Source organism: Mytilus galloprovincialis, chromosome 1, assembly GCF_965363235.1.
Source record: "Mytilus galloprovincialis chromosome 1, xbMytGall1.hap1.1, whole genome shotgun sequence".
NCBI classification, from domain to species: domain Eukaryota; kingdom Metazoa; phylum Mollusca; class Bivalvia; order Mytilida; family Mytilidae; genus Mytilus; species Mytilus galloprovincialis.
The window spans coordinates 116,282,886-116,298,179 of NC_134838.1; the positions used below are offsets into that span (position 1 = coordinate 116,282,886).

Below are 15,294 nucleotides of genomic sequence, written 5' to 3' on the forward strand. Positions count from 1 at the left end.
TTAACTTTTCAGAAGATATGAAAAATTAAAAGTTTAATACTTGATTTTAGGTACTTAAAAAGTCACCTTATCTTATAAGATTTTTGTAATAGGAGTAAGCGGAAGCTAACAACAAAAGCATTGGCTATCTAAGAATGATACCATAGGAAACTGGTAGGTCATCAGCAGCAATGCTGACCTTTCGGGATACGCGTTTTATGAACAAACAATAAAAGCGACTGATATCCTTATTTAGATCTTGATATTACAATTCCATGTGGCAATATCCATACAAAAATGTTTAATAAACGGGACACCCTTTTCTTTTGGTAATTGTCCTGTTCTCGATGGTTGTTCCGTTGAAGGTCGGTTGTCTTTGTGAGTTTCAAGAATACAGAATATGCTGTCAGTATCTACGGGAGGGTAAGTATAATAATTAAAGTATATCCTCATACTCGGATTGCTCTCTGGTCGAGTGTGAAAAAATGGTCAGTTATACCCGGGTAAAATAATTTTCGTCTTGTAAGACCATGTGCTATATATATAGTTAAGTTCATTCGTCTTATGAAATCTGTAAATCTCATAATGGTATACTGCGAAAACTTCAATGAATAATTTCACACAGCATAAACATAAAATGGTTTAAATCTTCTATTTGTATAATTGATGGCGTAATTTGAAGGCGTAGAATTTTTTTTAAATCGATAACATCTAGCAAATAATGAAGCGGATACAATTTCTGAGGCGTTCAGTCATCCCATAGATTACACCCCTTTACAACTTTAACAATGGTTGTAACTTAAGAAAGTGCTATTATTCCCTAAAATAGAGTAGGTATTCCCACATATTGAATTTCCCCAATTTTTGTATTATTTAAAGTAAGCTGGAAGAGTTACTGTCGTCAGTTCGTCTAAATTCCTAAACACAGTTTACATTAGGTAAGCATAAGTTTACATGCACATGGTATAAATGGTAATGATAACTCATACGTTTCAGTTAGTATATGGTTTCTTTTGTTTTAGTTTTAAAAGAATATTATCAAATTTTAAACTGAATAAAATGTTTACGGATCTTTTTAAAGAAAGATGACGTATGTTTGTAAAAAAAACCAAGACATCATGAATAATAATACATTTGCTGTTACTGGGTTGATTATTCGACTTTATAGGGTCACGGCTTGCAATTTAGCAAAGATGCAAGAAATATGATTGATTGACGCTGTTTGAAACTCAAATGTTCGTTTCAACTTGTTGCACAATTAATGAACGGGAAAAGAAATAATTTTACGAACAACTAAGTCGCAATTTCTTCTTCGCAGTGAATATTAGGACTAAGAAATATTTCAATTATAAAAAATAAGATCTTAAAGCACGAAAATGTGACGGAGTTCATCTACTTGTGCTTTTTTTTGTTGCAGAAAAAGTTCCAAAATGGGCGCCAAAATATCCTCAAAGAAGCTACAACCTAAAACAATCAACGAACTTCAACATCACATTGATGTAGACTTTACAAAAGATGAAATTCAAGATTGGTACAAAGACTTCGAGAAACATCTTGGCCAAGGTGAAACTGCTCTTTCAAGGACAGCATTCATTAGAGTCTATAACAGCTTGTTTGACGGTGATGCTTCAATATTTGCTGGACAAGTGTTTCGCACCTTCGATGTAGACAATAATAATATGGTTGATTTTAAGGAGTTTATTCTGGGATTGTGTATGTCTGGAAGTACAGATCCCAGTGTAAAACTGAAATGGGCTTTCAGTATGTATGACATTGATCAAAATGGCTATATCTCTCAGGATGAAATGAACCATATTCTCAACGTAAGTCATTATACTTTTATTAATAAGCTGATTTATATGCAAATATTTTAAGTAATGGTATATTTTTTATTCAATTAACAATTGGAAGTTCTTACATGAAATGTGTATACATTTTGTAATAGTCTTTACTTAAACAGCTGCCCCTTTAACAAGAACGACTGTGATGCATTGTCTGTACAATGCAACAGACCGGCAATGCATTCATGTTAATTTGCTATTTTCTATAGATTTTTGTATAATTTCTGAGTTTTAAGGTATTTGTTATTGTATAGATTTCGGTAATTTTTAAAAGAGGTATACAATCAAGTGGTGTAATCTCTACTGTTGATCGGTTGCGACAATGGGGTTTTATCCCGCCAAAAAAAAAAGAACCTGTGTCATCTCCGGCCTTTAAATACTGTAAAGGCAACTATTATATTACATAACCATTAATACAATTGCTATAAAATATGAGATCAATAGATAAAGTAGTCGCGGACTGAATCATAAAAAAAGTATGACACAGAAACTGAGCAGAGATATAAGTGCGCAAGGTGTCCAATATAACCTTGCGCTATAGACCCAACATTTGATAACGTTTCATGGTAAATGGTGCTTATTAATCACTATGATCCACTATAAGAGAAGGGAAGGATATATATGTACCTTAGTTATAAATCCATTTACTGCAAAAATAAATATTCATTTGATCATAGATCTATGTTAATCACTTAGATTAGTTTTATAACGATCATTAAAATGTACTAATACTGTTTTGCTTTTTATTACTGGTAGGCTGTATGTAAAATGACAAACAGTCGTCTACCCGAAGAATTTACATCCACAGAAAATATGACTAAAAATATTTTTAATGTTCTTGATAAAAATTCGGACAATCAGATAAGCCTAGAAGAGTTTATAGAGGGAGCCGCGAAAATCCAGTTTGTGATTGACATACTACAGTGTGATCCAGCGCCAGATACGTAACCATTAAATGATTTCACATCAAATACTCTCAGGTATAAAGTGCTTTCAGGATCCTAAACCCTTAAAGGGATTCTGTACTGGAAAGGATTTATGACTTTCTAGTGATATTACAACAAAGAGTCATGTTTAGACATTGGTCTTTTTTATCTGTGATTTATAAATATATATATACATGGTCTCAGTCTTGAGGTACAATGGATTTCCATTAAAAGCTAAAGCATGAAACATTGTGGAGATGATGTCGACAAAGATATTCAGTATCGGATGAAACATCATAACAACAGAATTACATTCGTTATAATCTTTACCAAGAACGAGATGCAAATGAAATGTTTTTGTCATTTAGTTATTTTAGCATTAATGTAGAATAAAGTTATTATGATGAGGAAAGTAGACTTATATATACTGTCTGCGTGCTTTTCTTGTTTTATCTATACAGTTGTTCCCATCAAAAAACTTATTTGGTAATTTAATTATTGGTTTACAGTCCCCTCAGACTTGTCACACTGGTGTGTATTTTCCCAAAAAATCGGACTGTAGTAATTATTCTGATCATTTAATATTTAATAGTTTTGAAGTTGTTAACTTTTAAAATCTCCGATCCAAAGTTATAAGTACGCAATGAGGGGATGACACTTTTGGCATGTGAGATAAAAAGTATAGTGTGGGAAAATTGTAAAACAAAAAATATGTGAATTGAGCATCCCTCTTCAATCATGATCTCTGCAGTTACTGTTATCTTTGCGAACTATGTGAAGGCCTTCGGCTGTTGTTTGCTCTTTGGTCGGGTTGTTGTCTCTTTGACATATTCCTCATTTCCATTCTCAGTTTTAAGAGTTCTGATTTGTCTCGTTATTTGAGCTAGTATCGTATACATATATACCGAGGCTGTTAGTGTTTTGTTCTGTTATATATATAATAAAATTATCCAAAATCGTATACAGTTGAAACATTGATTTCATAATCAGAAAGAACATATACTTGTAGAAATTCATTTTACCAACTTTTACATAAAAAGGCATGGATGCATTTTTAATCTTGGTATGACTTTTCAGTTTACCAACTTTATAGAAATATGAGCACACAAAACAATATTTACGTAACGGTATGAGCAGACAAATAAATCTGAAACAGAAATAAGTTGCAGTTGTAATAGGGGTATTCATGTATGTCGCTCCGGTAGTCATGAATAGTAACCAAATATAACCAAAACATGAAATTTCTTTGCAAGTTCACTGACATTTTTATGTATCTCGATTAAACCTGTAAAGTGTTACATGGTCCGTGTAACACTTATCAATTCAAAGTTTTAAAAAGTTTTGAAATTTTAGATTTTTGGAATTTTTATCAAAGTTTCAAAATATCAAAATTCCAAATTGTGTAAAAGTTTTGAAATTTTGAAATTTTAACCAAATAATTAAAATATTAAAATTCTAAATATCGTTTATAAATTTGATAGTTTAGAAATTTGATCAAACTTTTAAAATACTAAACCTAATGTGCAATTTTGATTATTTCAGTTTTTGAAAGTTTGAATTTTTAGATTTTTGATTAAAATATCAAAACGAAAAAAGGGGCGAAAAGAGGGGTACTTGTAAACTGCAAAACGAAATAAAAGCGGAACGAAACGAAACAAAATAAAATGAAGACATACTGATACATGTACTTAAAAGTTAATGTAAAACATAAAACCACAGACAGGCAGTTGTAACAGGTGAAAAATTGGATGACAAAAATAAATATTTCTCAAAAGAAGAGAATTCATTTTAAACGCACGGCTCTGATACTGACCATTTTACTTTCTAGTGTTCCCAGCACCCATATTTTAATAGTAACAGTAAAAAATGACCAACTCGCAGTAGGTCAAATAGTATGGTAAGGTTGAGTATATAAAAAAAAGAAGATGTATATATATATATATATATTCTACTGAACTTTAAGCAATAAAATGGCTCACTGATACACATTGTATTATCTCATTTGATTTCAATTTTTTCTGTTATGCTTTACGTCTGCTTTCTGCAAGTACGTCGGCAGATGAATATATCATTTTATGTACATTTTGAACGATCGTCTTTTACGTTTTAATCAACTATTTCTGTTTTTTATAAATTGTTGGCCTTAAATATTCAGTTTTGAGCGTTCCTGAAGAAGGTAGATCCAGAAAAGCGTTTCGGTCGTAAATTCTAACGTTTTGTATTCATTATTTTTTATCGAATGCATGACGATCATATATTGCCTTGTGGCTTGTATCAACGATTTCAGATCTAAGTATTGGTACAGCAGGAATACTGAATTCATGGTGTCGCAATGAACGTTGTGTTTGTCTGGAATTTGGGAGGTTTTTGATATTTTTTACGCTGAAATTCAGAATAAGACCAATATTAGTAGCTTGGAGTCAGGATACTGCTACAAGGTATCTACATAAAGTCACCATAGATAGATACTAGAATGTAAAATATGAAGTTGCGCCAGACGCGCGTTTCGTCTACAAAACACTCATCAGTGACGCTCGAATCAAAATAAGTTAATATGGCCAAATAAAGTCGTTAACATCGAACTAATTGTTTTGGTTTTGCAAACGCTGTATACATTCATATCATAAACGTACAACATAAACATTATTTTCAACCTTCATATTTATGTAATAGTTGCCGCTGTACATTAATCGCCCATCTATCAATTTATATGTGTCGGCGTTTGGAAATTGAAAATCATTTTAAAAAGTTTATATCATATAGTGATAAATAGTTATTTTTCGGGGAATCCGATATATATATATAGTCACTAAAGTGACACTTTATTTTACTTGGATACTTCCACGAGGGGCTTTAATACAGGGGCCGGTTTCACGAAGCTATCCTAAGACATGTCATAAGACATATCTTAGGACATGTCTTATGATCCTCTTATGACTATCCTAGGACATATCTCAGACCTCGTCTCGAAGCTGTCTTAGGATCATCTTAGCTAAGACATCCTAAACCTGTCGCAAGTTCTTTAAATTTTCAAATATAAATATGATCTACGGAAAAAAATCATGTAAATGTAGTATGTCTTACCATAAATTATTCTAAACGTATTGATTAATATAATGACATAATTTGCAAAATAAATATAAAAAAATAAAAGTAATTTATATATAAATTATCTTTAAACAATACATCAATATAAATATGAAATTTTCAATGCAAAATTAAGAAAATAGAATATAAAATTATGACATTGTTTTGGTACAAGTGAGTTGAATTCAATTTCGACTTTATTGGTAATAAAAGGTTAAGAGATAAAATCGTGCAATTTTTATATCAATACATCGAATTTTCATTGTTGACAAATCCTGATAATCCGTCAATGTATATATGTTTTAAGCAGGAACAGGAGAATAGATAATTAGATAATAATAAGATATTTTTTTTCAAATTTAATATAAAAAATGAGTGTAATTTATATAAATAAACGTATAACTATCCTAAGACCATCATAAGACACCTCTCGCGTTGTCCTAACTTTATGACCAACTTTAAGAGATGTCCTAATTTAGGACCGCTTTGTGAAACCAACTTAGGACTAAGATATGTCGTAAGACCATCCTAAGACATGTCTTAGTCCTAAGACAGCTTCGTGAAACTGGGCCCAGGTACATAAAAATATTCTGATCTCCAATTTGCTGGAGAAAACAAAATCTGTGCAAGCAGAGGACAAAAAAAAATATTCTGAATCCAGACTTCCCCCATGCCTTATAGTATTAACTTCTGAACCAAATAATTTGATTAATAGCGATGGAAAACTTAATAAAATTGTTTGCGCTCAGCGCGTTTTTTTTTTTCTTCACTTCGACAAAACAACCATATTCCCAATTTTTAAGTTAAATGGTTGCACCCTTAGACAACGTTTGGACTGATGCTTGTACAAAGTATACGCATTTACCATAATATATCCATTAGGGGCCCTAAAGGACCAACCACTGTTTTCAAATAGAAAATAAAAGGAAATGGATTTTTTTTGTATGAAGGGATATCATTGTTCCGTATTTGTTACTTGTGCATTTTTAAGAGCATATCCATGAACATAGATATAACCAAACAGTTTTTTTCTGACGGTGAGAATTTCTTCCCTTTAAGATATATAAGCTACTGTTACCTGCTTAAGGTAGCACAATACAGAGATTTTTCATCCCCAATCAGACATCTTTAAACTGATGTAATTCCACTCATCTTTCTTTAAATTTTATAAATGAGGTACCAAAAGAAAGAAGAAGGACCAATCTTTCAAATTGTGATAATTTCATTATGACATAATTATTACATCATTAATTGTTATGTAATTAGTTGCCATATTGTGATGTCTGTACTTGAATGAATTTAGCTAGCTAATTATTTATGGTATGCACAAGAGAATGTTAATGTAAATTTTGATATTTTGAATGAACGTCTGTTAGATCAATTTTATCAGAGCTGGCGTGAGTCTGTAGAGAGCTCTGAAAAACTAATATTGTACAAAATGATAAAAACAGGTTTTAAGATGGAACAATATATATTGAAAAATATCAATGTTAAAATGTTGTCTTTATTAAGATTTGGTGTATTAAAACTAAATATGGAAACTGGTCGTTACATAAAACAACGAAGGGAGGATAGAATTTGTAAATGTTGTACTATGCAATGTATAGAGAACGAATATCATTTTATTATGGTTTGTCCAGCATATAGACAGTATAGACTTAAATACTTCTCAAAATATTATCATACATGGCCAAATATCAACAAACTGTATTCACTACTACAAGTTCAAACAAAAACTGTTATTTACAATTTGATGTGTTTTTTGCGTGAAAGTTGGAAACTCAGAACTTTCATATTAACGTAGTTATATATATGCATCTAATTGTCTTTTTCATTAACAAAATGTTCATATTGTTAATTGTGTTCTCTGCAGTTTTGTATACCTATGTATTAATACAAATTTCATGTTGCTTACACATGATAATGTTGTAATTTAAATGTGCTATAGCATAATTGTTCTTATTGCAATAAACGTATTTATCTTATCTATCTTATCTTCTTTGTTATTCATAGCATTCCAAAATATTTTATAGATTCGTGCACAACACAGTTTGACCTCCAAAACTGTCTCAGAATTTTCCTATTGTATTTCATTCTCTCATAAATCTTCAATGAAGTTTGCAACATCAATTCATTAGAGACCACTAAATTCAATTGGGTATAAAATTTGTTCTATTGATGTTTTTGGAAATCTGAGACACAGTTTTGGAGGTGAAGCTGTGTTGTACAAGAATATATAAAACATTTTGGGATACTATGAAGAACAAAGAAGCTAAATTCATTCAAGTGTGGACATCACAATATAGCAACTAATTACATAATAATTAATTATGTAGCAATTATGTCATAATGAAATTATCACAATTTGAAAGATTAATCTTTCTTCTTTCTTTTGATACCTCATTTATAAAATATAAAGAAGGATGAAATGAAATACATCAGTTTAAAGTTGTCTGATTGGGAGTAACAAAATCTTTGTATTGTGCTACCTTAAATTAAATATTTAATAAAAAGTATACCTTCATATGCTACTTTTTGAGTAAAAGAGGTCGAAATTTCACTGGATCTTTGCTCGAAATTCTGATTTGTGGACATATTTTTCCTCCCGACAGAAATGCACAACTTTTTTGATTTAAAAGATAAACACAAGCTGTTTTTTTATAAATTATTTATAAGTTCTCTCTTACATGTATCTATAAATTTATTTAATATTTTGTTTATAAATAACTTAAATTTGTCAAATGTTCAGAAACAACCTATTTTAATTAATCCATTTTCGGTTGCCAGTGACAAATATTTCATGAGTATTTAGGAACAGATAAGCAATAAATCCAACAGGGAGCCTGTTATTCATATGATGAAGTTATTATCTTTAGAGTAGCTTAATTAAGGGGTGGAGCTGGCATTTGTCAGTAACTGCTAGCTTTAGATATAGTAGTACTTTGTTAATTTATTATCATTGTCATTTTGATTAGTTTCTTTTGTTTCCTTTTCTGACATGGGACTTCGGATTTATTTTAAAGTGCGTTTAACTGTGTGTCTTGCTGTGGGTTTGTTTTTTCTTCATTTACTAGATGTATAGGAGAAGGGTTGTTATCGCACGAAACATGGTTACCCCGCCGCGTTTGTGCGCCTGTCCCAATTCAGGAGCCTTTGGTCTTATAAGTTTTGTATGATTTTAATTTTAGTTTATTGTTATATTTCGTAGTTAAGTAAGTATGACGTTTATTATCACTGTACCATCACTGCACCACCACTGAACCAGGGTCGTGTTCAAGGTACCCCTCTTTTCGCCCCTTTTCTCTTTTTGATATTTTAATCAAAAATGTAAAAAATCAAACTTTCTAAAAGTGAAATAATCAAAATTGCACATTAGGTTTAGTATTTTAAAAGTTTGATCAAATTTCTAAACTATCAAATTTACAAACGATGTTTAAAATTTTAATATTTTAATTTTTTGGTTAAAATTTCAAAATTTCAAAACTTTTACACAATTTGGAATTTTGATATTTTGAAACTTTGATAAAAATTCCAAAAATCTAAAATTTTAAAACTTTTTAAAACTTTGAATTGATAAGTGTTACACGGACCTTACATAAATCAGATATTTAAATATTAGGATGAATAGCGTGAATTTCGGTCGAATTTTTCAGTGAACTGACACCGATATATACAAAATTGTATGCAGACGTTTTTTGTTTGCCAGTTTATGGACAAAGTAAAACAAAACCCAAAATTGTAGAAAGGAATGTAGCTACTGTATGTGTCAACTAAGAAATAACAAAAATGCAAATATCAAAAGCAAACAAAAAATTGCCAAGAACCTATGTAAGAAGTAAAACAAAACACAAAAGTGTAGAAAGGAAGGTAGTTACTAAACGTATCTCCTAAAAAAATAACTAAACATGTCAATATCAAAAGCAAACAGAAAAAGTGCCCAGAACTAATATGAGAAATACTCAACCAAACGAATCAAAAATGTCGAAAAGAAAAGAAGAACTTACAAAACACAGCATAACATAATGATACCAGAAGAACAAAGACATGATATAAACGTTAGCTGTAAGAAAACTCCACTAACGGTTCTTAAGTAAGGTATACCTTTGAAGATGAAAAGGGATGTTCGGTGCACATATAGAGTCAATATTTTTTTCAAAGATGCAATGAAGATACAAATTATCATATCATCATTTGGGAATACGGCGACACAAAGCCGGGATGCATTCGTGGTAAAGTAATGTTAACTTACATCAGTGGGTATATCAAGTTACTATGTTTATAAATATCAGCAATATTCTTTCACGGAAAAGGTAATAAATAAAACCCAAATTATATAAGAGGGTGTTAGTTTCGAACTATTCATTACAGTGTGGAATATGATTCATTTGTTGAGTCAGTGTCGACAAAATATCAGGTGAACAAATCTTTAAAAATAATTATGGAAGAGAAAGAAAAATTCCCCTTAAACTACTATATACCTGTGAATATATTTTAAAACATGAATTGCTGGTATTGCAAATGAAAACGATGCAAGTGTATGAAACCAAAACGAAGTAGGTACTAGATTAAATATATTGGGTTAAGTGAACCTATATTTACTAATAAAATTAAAAAGGTAGATAAAGTTTGAAACGTTATAAAGTATGGTGGTGATCTCAATCTAAATGAGAAGTTTCAAATAAACTGAAGCATTCATATCATATTTCTTTCTGGTTTACTTAATAAGCTGTTTAATATCATATTTTACAGGAGCATAATTCCGAAGCTTTTGCTATTTTTGAAATAGATGTGGTATGATAATCAATGAGATAACATATACCAACTACGTCAAAGTTAGCAACTATAGGTCACAGCTTTTAACAATGAACAAAACCAATATCACATAGCAAGCTAGCATGACAAATGCAAAACAAGTTCCTTGGTAGAGTGGAAACAGCATTTACTCATGAATAGACCAAAAAAGTAAAAAGTATATTTTAACAAAACGCATTTGACTTGAAGGTCGTACAACGGATGTTCTTAAACAGTGCTGACTGTCATGTCGATTGCCAAATAAACAGATCCCCATATATAACAAAATGGATCTGAATTATGAACTAAATACCAAACAGAAAACAGTAAAAGAAAATGTACCGCAAAAATGAGGTAAAAAAAATAAACAAAACCAATATCACATAGCAAGCTAGCATGACAAATGCAAAACAAGTTCCTTGGTAGAGTGGAAACAGCATTTACTAATGAATAGACCAAAAAAGTAAAAAGTATATTTTAACAAAACGCATTTGACTTGAAGGTCGTACAACGGATCATATCCCGATTTCGACAATAATGACTTCAGTGATGTTAGGAATCGAACTGATATTTGAAATGCCATACATGTATAATTTACCTCAATTTAGGATAGACTTTTGAATTGTCAAGATAGGATAAACATTATATAAACCCGAAGGCAAATATAATACAAGCCCAAACGAAGTCTTAATTGAAAACAACGTATATAAGTCTAGAGCTGGCATGGCAGTGACTGCTAGTAATCCTATGTTAAATAATGTTTATTCTTATCATTTTGCTTAGTTTCTTGTTTCCTATTCTGACACCGAACTCGTACTTCTTTTGAACTCAGTTTTACTGTGCGTTTTTCTGTGTTTGTTTATTCCACATTGGCTAGAGGTATCAGGGAGGGGTTGGATCTCAGAAACACGTTTATCTCTGTCCCTTTTTTGCACCTGTCACGAGTCGGGAACTTCTAGCCTTTGTTAGTCAAAGTTAGGGTTTTTTTGGGGAATATTTCGGAAGTTAATGTGGCGTCTATTTTGCTGAACTAGTATACATAATTGTTCAGGCCACAGATGAATCCACCCTCTGGTGCTGGTTTTTCTCACTGTAACATGCCCGTTTGTGGCCTTGTGCCGTTTTTTGTTCTTGGGTTGGTTTGTTGTCTCTTTGACCGCGCATTACCCGTTTCTTTTCCCTATTCTATAAAGTCCCAATAACAATGAAACATGAGCTCTGATGAGCTCTCTGTACTGAGTTTCAAAAGCTATGATGTCTATGATAAATGCAGTTCAAGAACTGATTATAATAAAAAGAAACATCAACCTGACAAAATACATGACAATTTTATTTTGGGATAAATGATTCCCTCTTATTTGGGTCAAAGTTGCTGTCTTGCATTAATTTTGTCAACATATGCTAACCGACTTACTTCTTTATCACGATAAATTGAGCACGATTGTTGGATCAAGTAGCATATCATAGCGACAATAAGGAAACTGATGTATGGCAAACATTTGTTGATTGAGAAACTACCCTTTTATGTTAACCTGTGTTGGTCCTTTTCAAGGTGTTGTTAACTGTTATCTGAGACAACTTAAAGCTGTTAACTGTTTTCAATCCAATTTGCATTTTTGTTAACTGTTTTTGCCAAAATCGAGGTGTTGTTAACATGTTAACGGAGCAGAGGCGGATTTAGCCCCCCCCCCCTTTTTAGGAAAAAATTTGGTTGCTTATATAGGGAATCACTGAAGCATGACTGGAGCGGGCCCCCTCTTAGGCAGTCAGTGGGCCCCCACTTATGAAAATTTCTAGATCTGCCCCCCTCTAAATAGATTGGAATTGTTGCACACTCAAGCTTAAATTGACGACCTAACTATGCACATCACCAATTACTGTTGGCAGTACACCAAGAACACGGAAACCACATGCACTTATACTATCTCAAGGTGAATTTTTTTAACTATATGACATTTATCATTATTAAAGTTCTGACACTTTGATAGATTTAACTCCATTTTATCGCCAATGCTTTGTAAAATTATGCATGGTATACGAGATTTCAAAAGCATGATCTCAGTAGTATCAGGATTTACTATCTTACCTTGGGCACAAGTCAACTAGGCATAATTTGGAAACAAAATAATTTACAAATATTACACTAGTTGACCTTTTAACTGAATTGTTCCATAAAAAGAGATTCTTGACAGGTCTTTAACATTGTTGGGTAATAAATCAAACCACATGGATGCCAAACTAAAGGTCTCTAATTTAATCAACCTGGTTGGCTTTTGTTCATACTTAATAACACTGGGGACAAAATAACATATAAAGAAAAACTGCACGGTTATTTTTAAATGGCAAATTAACTAGTGTAGACCTGGGAACAGAATATCTAATATATATGTTCCTGTGTAGACAAAACTTATAGTGTAGATAATAAAAATGTTGAGAGATGATATTGGGGCATAAACCACAAATCAAAGAAAAAATTGACGAAAAGACAAAAAACCTTTCACAAAACACTAAATAGAATATGCAGCCACCTAAAAAAAAAATGTGAATGAGTTTGTGTGATCCAAAGTGGTTACCAGTTATTGCTCCACTTCAGGAACCAGTCATGATGTTCGTGGCAATACCTTTGAGTGTGTGCATTTTTTGCATAGTTGAACTAAATGATTGTGTTTTAACCTGCAACAAACCATCAAAATTATTGTTTAAGAATAGAATATGTTTACAAATATTAATTCACACTATCAAGTCAAAATATATTTTATGTTTTTTTTTGTTCAGAGTGTTTGTATTTTCATTCTTGAACACATTTAAATATTAATGTTATTTAATGTTTCCTGTAATGTAAAAAATATATATCTGGCACTTCTTTTTCACTTTTTAATGCCTTGGTAACAACACATATACAACTTAATCTTTTTCTTGAATTGACAGTAGTAACTCCTGATGAAAAGATAATTTGGATTAAAAAAAGAATAGCTGAAATATTTTTACAGAAACAAGGAAAAAGTCAGTCTTCCTTTCAAAATGGTGACTAAAGAAGAGAAATAAATTGTCAATAATGCATCAACAGACTGCATCAATAACCAACAAGTTCACACTTAGACCAACAGTGTATCATATAAGATGTTCAGACAATTATTCCTTTGAACAGTGATCTGAGTAACAACCCCTGCTCCCATGACTAGCATGCTTTGACATTCAAAGCATAATTATAATTGTTCTTAATGATATGCTTCATGTAATGGTCAATTAGATACTGCAACAATTTAGCAGTAAGTTGGATAAAGGTATTTTTAACCTTGTGTTATAATAATGCTTATTTTAGTATTGGAAGGAGGAAACTTCCATCAAATGTCAACACACCCTTTAAACCAAATATGTATGTTACCACATGTAGCAAATGTTAGTTTAGTAAAAATATTTTTGTCAATATATAAGTTTCTGAAAAATAATCAATAACAAGAGGCTGTCACAACAACAGCAAACCGGATTTATTAACATTTATTTGTGTCCTGGCAATATCACAAGAACCATTACTGATGAATGGTGAAAGTGAAAATTGTCAATATCAAATTTGACCTCCATTTTGTCATCAGTATCAACATATTAAAATTTGAAAAGCTTAGATTGAATGGTTCATGAGTAAATGCAGCAACGTGAATGGAAACGCCATTTTACGATCTTTCAAGAACCATAACTCCTGAACGGTAAAAGTCAAAATCGTCATTATTTAACTTGACCTCTATTATGTCATCAGTAACAACATATAAAAATTTCAAAAGCTTTCGTTGAATGGTTCATGAGAAAATGAACCGACACAACTGGAAACACCATTTTTCAATCTTTCAAGAACCATAACTCCTGAACGGTAAAAGTCAAAATACTCATTATTGAACTTGACTTCCATTTTGTCATCAGTAACAACATATTACAATTTAGGAAGCTTTGGTAGAACAGTTCATGCGTAAATGCACGGACACGACTGGAAACTCCATTTTTCAATCTTTCAAGAACCATAACTCCTGAACGGTAAAAGTCAAAATCGTCATTATTGAACTTGACTTCCATTTAGTTGTCAGGAACAACATATTAAAATTTTGGAAGCTTTGGTAGAGCAGTTCATGAGTAAATGCATGGACACGACTGGAAACTCCATTTTTCAATCTTTCAAGAACCATAACTCCTGAACGGTAAAAGTCAAAATCGCCATTATTGAACTTGACCTTCATTTAGTTGTCAGGAACAACATATTAAAATTTCAAAGGCTTTGGTGGAATGGTTCATGAGTTAATGCACGGACAACATTTGATTGCCGCCCGCCCGGCCGCCCCCTGTACATTCACAAATCAATAACCGACATTTTTGTCACAAAAATCCGGTTAAAAAGCTAAATAAATAAATAAAATAAGAATCTGACCTTGACCTTTGACCTTGACCTCATTTTCTTTTTGGTGGACCAAGGACCTCAATTCAAAAGACCCTAGGTCTCTATCACTTATAGTTTACCGGTTACAATTACATTTTACTTATTTCAAATACAGAAAGGGAAATAACTCTCATATGGAGTAACTGGGCGGCTTTGATCAAAACTATTATTAAGATCTTTAATATCTATAAAGAGCAAATTGGTGAAATAATTTTGTTGTAATCTTTTACTGTTGCGAAGGAGATGT

The 15,294-nt window shown here is 31.6% G+C and overlaps 1 protein-coding gene across 1 annotated transcript; it reads left to right on the top strand.

The window, feature by feature from the left end:
* The first annotated feature begins 804 nt into the window (after positions 1-804).
* LOC143053108 (neurocalcin homolog) lies at positions 805-3,707 on the top strand. The gene is made up of 3 exons (XM_076226161.1): positions 805-917; positions 1,397-1,802; positions 2,577-3,707. Exons 2-3 carry the CDS (start codon positions 1,410-1,412, stop codon positions 2,766-2,768), a joined length of 585 nt encoding a protein of 194 aa, XP_076082276.1. The 5' UTR covers positions 805-917; positions 1,397-1,409; the 3' UTR covers positions 2,769-3,707.
* Positions 3,708-15,294: the final 11,587 nt, after the last annotated feature.